Source organism: Cebus imitator, unplaced genomic scaffold (assembly GCF_001604975.1).
Source record: "Cebus imitator isolate Cc_AM_T3 unplaced genomic scaffold, Cebus_imitator-1.0 Scaffold590, whole genome shotgun sequence".
In the NCBI taxonomy this organism is placed as follows: Eukaryota; Metazoa; Chordata; class Mammalia; order Primates; family Cebidae; genus Cebus; species Cebus imitator.
The window spans coordinates 7,158-12,388 of record NW_016107905.1 but is presented as its reverse complement, the minus strand read 5'-3'; the positions used below and the strand labels follow the sequence as shown (position 1 = coordinate 12,388).

The window sequence follows — 5,231 nt, the reverse complement described above, 5'->3', positions numbered from 1 at the left end:
TGGTAGCATTCATTTATAATCCAAGACACTTTGCCACCCCTCCTCCTGTTTTCTATTTTTCATTCTGTACAGAGCTATACGAATCATTATAGAGGATACTAAAATAATGAAAATCATAAACCCTGTAGTGAGAATCTGTCAATCTAATAAAGTTATGAGCAAAGATGAATATGAGGAATAGTAAATAACTTAGAGATAAAGAAACTATAGTACATCATAAGATTGACACAACTCAACATGGAATTGTGATTATTTTTGATGTCTCCAGTTTTGACAGTCAAAGGAGACACTATCAATAGTTATTACAAAAGCAACACGCATTAACTAATATTATCTTGGACAAATTGAGACATAGAGCCACCCTACTCTTAGGTTTTTTACTTTTGCTTTTACTTTTTATTATGGGCATTTTCATACTGCCTGTAAAGACTGAGGTAACTATTTAAGTACCCATCTTCTAACTTTAACTATTTTCACCACTTGGCCAATGTTGCCTTATCTATGACCCCAACTCCCCCACCCTATTTACTAAAAGCAAATCCAAAGCATTTTCTTGATTCATCAGTCAGTTTTTCACCACTCCATTCTTTTTCTCCCCTGATTTCCTTTCTTATCCCCATTCCAACCTATCTTTTTATTTTTACTTCCAGCACTGCAGTTCTGATCTAACTTTGCCAGGACACAGATCCATAGGGTCAGCCCTGCATCCTGAGCAGCTCAGAGGGAGGAGCCAGACCAGCGGTGCCTCACACCTTGTCCTCTTCTGCTCTGGACAGATGGCTCCATAATGACAGCTTCGTAATGTTAGTAGATGGGACCCTGCTGCACATCAGGGTCACTCTTCTGCTGCTCTTGCTTGGGGTGTGTTTGTCCATTTCTGGCTATTTTCAGGCTGGGCCCTCTCAGCATCTCACTTCCCCAGAAGTGGTGACCCCCTTGAAGTTGATCAGCAGGGGCAGAGGTGCAAAGGCTCCTGGATGGTTGTCCTACAGCCTGCGGTTTGGGGGCCAGAGACATGTTGTTCATATGAGGGTCAAGAAGCTCTTGGTTTCTAGACACCTTCCAGTGTTCACCTACACAGAGCAGCATGACCTCCTGGAGGATCAGCCCTTCATCCCAGATGACTGTTACTATCATGGTTTTGTGGAGGGGGCCCCTGAATCGTTGGTTGTTTTCAGTGCTTGTTTTGGGGGCTTGTGAGGAGTGTTACAAATAAATGGTCTCACTTATGAAATTGAACCCGTCAGGCACTCTGCCACATTTGAACACCTGATTTATAAGATAAACAGTAATGAGACACAATTCCCAGCTATGAGATGTGGCTTAACAGAGAAGGAAGTAGCACGCCAACAGTTGGAATCTGAAGAGGCTGAGAACTCAGCTCTGGAACCAAATTCTGCTGGTGACTGGTGGACCCATGCGTGGTTTCTGGAGCTGGTTGTTGTGGTGAACCATGATTTCTTCATTTACTCTCAAAGCAACATCTCAAAGGTGCAAGAGGATGTATTTCTTGTTGTCAACATAGTGGATTCCATGTATAAGCAATTAGGTACTTACATACTTTTGATTGGAATTAAAATTTGGAATCAAGGAAATGTTTTCCCAATGGCAAGCATAGAACAGGTCCTGAACGATTTTGCCCAATGGAAACACGTCAGTCTTTCCCAGCTACAGCATGATGCTGCACATATGTTCATAAAAAATTCACTTATAAGTATACTTGGTCTAGCCTACGTTGCAGGAATATGTCGTCCACCTATTGATTGTGGAGTTGATAATTTTCAAGGCGATACATGGTCTCTTTTTGCCAACACTGTGGCCCATGAGTTAGGTCATACTTTGGGTATGCAGCATGATGAAGAATTCTGTTTTTGTGGGGAAAGAGGCTGCATCATGAGTACTTTCAGAGTGCCAGCAGAGAAATTCACCAATTGCAGTTATGCTGATTTTATGAAGACCGCTTTGAACCAGGGATCATGTCTGCATGATCCTCCCAGATTGGGGGAAATCTTTATGCTAAAGCGTTGCGGGAATGGTGTGGTTGAAAGAGAAGAGCAGTGTGACTGTGGATCTGTACAGCAATGTGAACAAGATGCCTGCTGTCTGTTGAACTGCACTCTGAGGCCTGGGGCTGCCTGTGCTTTTGGGCTTTGTTGCAAAGACTGCAAGTTCATGCCATCAGGGGAACTCTGTAGACAAAAGGTCAATGAATGTGACCTTCCAGAATGGTGCAATGGATCATCCCATCAGTGTCCAGAGGATAGATATGTGCAGGACGGAGTCCCCTGTAGTGACAGTGCCTACTGCTATCAAAAGAGATGTAATAACCATGACCAGCATTGCAGGGAGATTTTTGGTAAAGATGCAAAAAGTGCATCTGAGAATTGCTATAAAGAAATCAACTCTCAGGGCAACCGTTTTGGTCACTGTGGTATAAATGGCACAACATACCTAAAATGTCATATCTCTGATGTCTTTTGTGGGAGAGTTCAATGTGAGAACGTGAGAGACATTCCTCTTCTCCAAGATCATTTTATTCTGCAGCATGCTCATATCAATGGTGTCACCTGCTGGGGTGTTGACTATCATTTAAGGATGAACACACCTGACATTGGTGAAGTGAAAGATGGTACAGTGTGTGGCCCAGGGAAGATCTGCATCCACAAGAAGTGTGTCAGTCTATCTGTCTTGTCACACGTCTGCCTTCCTGAGACGTGCAATATGAAGGGGATCTGCAATAACAAACATCACTGCCACTGTGGCTATGGGTGGTCCCCGCCCTACTGCCTGCACAGAGGCTATGGGGGTAGTGTCGACAGTGGCCCAGCATCTGCAAAGAGAAGAGTTTTCTTGACAGTGATTATGATTCCTTCTTTGTCTGTTTTTATTTTCCTGTTTACTGTTGGGCTTCTTATGTATCTACGACAACGTTCTGGTCCCAAGGAGACTAAGGCTGATTCATCAGGTTAAGATAATGTCTCTAATTTAATATTCCATGCATTATTACACTTCAGTCTCTTGGCAGTAGAAATGTTAGTACATCCCTGAAAGTGAGCACATTTCTGACCATTCCCAGAAAGCTGCAAAGATCTTCCCTTACGTCAGTACCACAAACATTGTCATTACGTGCAGGTGATTCTTTACATGTTTCTATCTATTGTTCATTGTTTTAAGCAGCAAATAAAGGTACATCCTTGTTATGTTTAGTCCTTGTTCTGTTTAGTCCTTGTTATGTTTCTTGTGTGTAGAGATGACTTATGGAAAAGACATGAGATATGTCTGCGTCAGAGTGTCCAGGGGTGAGGCTTACCTTACTACTGACATTTATCAGTGTGGGAAAATTAAATTTTCTGACACTCTGCTTCAAAATATGAAAAGGAATAGGGATGATAATAATATTTGTCCTACCCAACTTTTTGGGTTTATTTGGTAACCAAAAGACAGAAATAAGTGAATTTTTGTTATAAACTATTGTCTGATAAAAGCTTCTGACCTTGCTCCCTGTATGCTTCCTAACTTTTTGTCTTAATTTGGCAGTTTGGATTTTTTTTGGAGTATTTGCTTCACATACCAAAGTATAAACTCCATGAGGGCGAGATTGTTTTTATCTGTTTTGCTCACCGTTGTATCCTCAATATCTGCAACAGTGTGCGGTGCTTCCTACCCAATGAATACTTAAGTAATGAATTTGAAGGGAGTATTAAATACATAAAATTAATCACAAAAAGTAAAAATAATATTTTGCTGCCTTTGGGATGTCATTCTACTCCTCTTTTTTAAACTACTGGAGTTCTTGCTCTACATTAAACTTTGAATACTTGAAATATGTTTATTTAAAATGCTGCTGTTTGAACCCGACATACTTTACTGTTTTTTTTTTTCCCCAGTGTATCTTCTCCTCAGTCTCTTCTCAATGTTTTTGGAAACCTTCTCTCTTGAAAACACAGAGTGAATCAGATAACCTTTGTATTGATCAGTTAACATCTGAATAGCACTCTGTAGATTGAGTCAAACAACCTTTTGCATATCATGTTTCATTATGGTTTGTCATTTGCATTTCTACCTATTTTTAGAATATATTTGGCTGTGTCATTCTCTGTGTATTTGTTCGTGCCATCCTCATTCCACAAATGCTGTTTACCATCCTCCTCCTACTCCCTTACCCTGGAAAACTCCTATTTTCTCTCCATAGAGGTTAAATGTTATATGTTCGCAGAAGCATCCCTTACAAAATGGTAAGAGTTCCACTTGTGTGCCCCTGTCACTTTGTGGTCCCTCCTTTATGGTTTGATGCCCTCTAGGAATAGAGGTGGAGAGGATCCAAAAATGTGCTAGCAAAAAAAAGTAAAGGACATCTGGTGGAGCCATACAAGGAGATAGGAGTGAATCAAAAATAATCTGGTTAAATCAGGGAAAGCTCCACATTTCTTAAGTCTGCACATCTATATGGAGATAAAAGATAGCTGCTCCAGTTTATTCTTTTTTGAAATGGTTTATTGTAAAAAAAAAAAACATTGAAGTTGATTATAGTAAAATTTATCAACCTAATGTTCTCTTATATTTGCTGAGTTTTGTATTTCTGCTTGAGATTACTTTGAAATAATCCATTTTTTTCTGGAATTACTTTGGTTTCCGCTTTTATGCTTAATTGTGGAATTTATTTTGCTATAAGGAATGAGATAGATATCTAATTGTATACCTTTCCAAATGGGTAGTGAGTTGTCCTGATACACATTATACAATAAATCCTTGATCACTGCTTTGATGGTAAATTGGGATCCTATATTGCATTTTAAAGTTAATTTGTTAGAGTCACCTTAATTTACTTGTAAATTTTTACAAGAAGCAGTGCATTTTGCAATATTCTTATTTTTGGAATTTTTGGAAAAGCTGTATACTTTATATTCATTGAGTTACTTAGAGCTAAATCATCAATTATATCAGGATTGATGGATATAATTAACCTTTTTATAACAAGCATAGAGTTTTACCTCCTGTTATAACTTAGATTACCCAAAAATCAGATCCAGAGACAGGATTTAGGTCAAGTTAGTTTTTGGGGGAAGCACAAAACAGGATAGACTAATGAACGAGTTTTCTCTTTGTACTACTGGAGTCATTCCTGTGGGCTCTCTGAGAAGTCATGTGAAACACAGCTTGGAATAATACTCCACGGTTCAGGAGAAAGCTGTAAGGAAAAGAATACCTGAGATACAAACACTTGAAGTGGT

At 39.5% G+C, this 5,231-nt stretch overlaps 1 protein-coding gene across 1 annotated transcript; it reads left to right on the top strand.

The window, feature by feature from the left end:
- The first annotated feature begins 366 nt into the window (after positions 1 to 366).
- LOC108294598 (disintegrin and metalloproteinase domain-containing protein 21-like) lies at positions 367 to 3,206 on the top strand. The gene is given in 2 exon segments (XM_017516511.2): positions 367 to 2,670; positions 2,673 to 3,206. Coding segments are annotated over 2 exon segments (1,398 nt in total). The 5' UTR covers positions 367 to 1,311; the 3' UTR covers positions 2,712 to 3,206.
- The last annotated feature ends 2,025 nt before the right edge of the window (positions 3,207 to 5,231 follow it).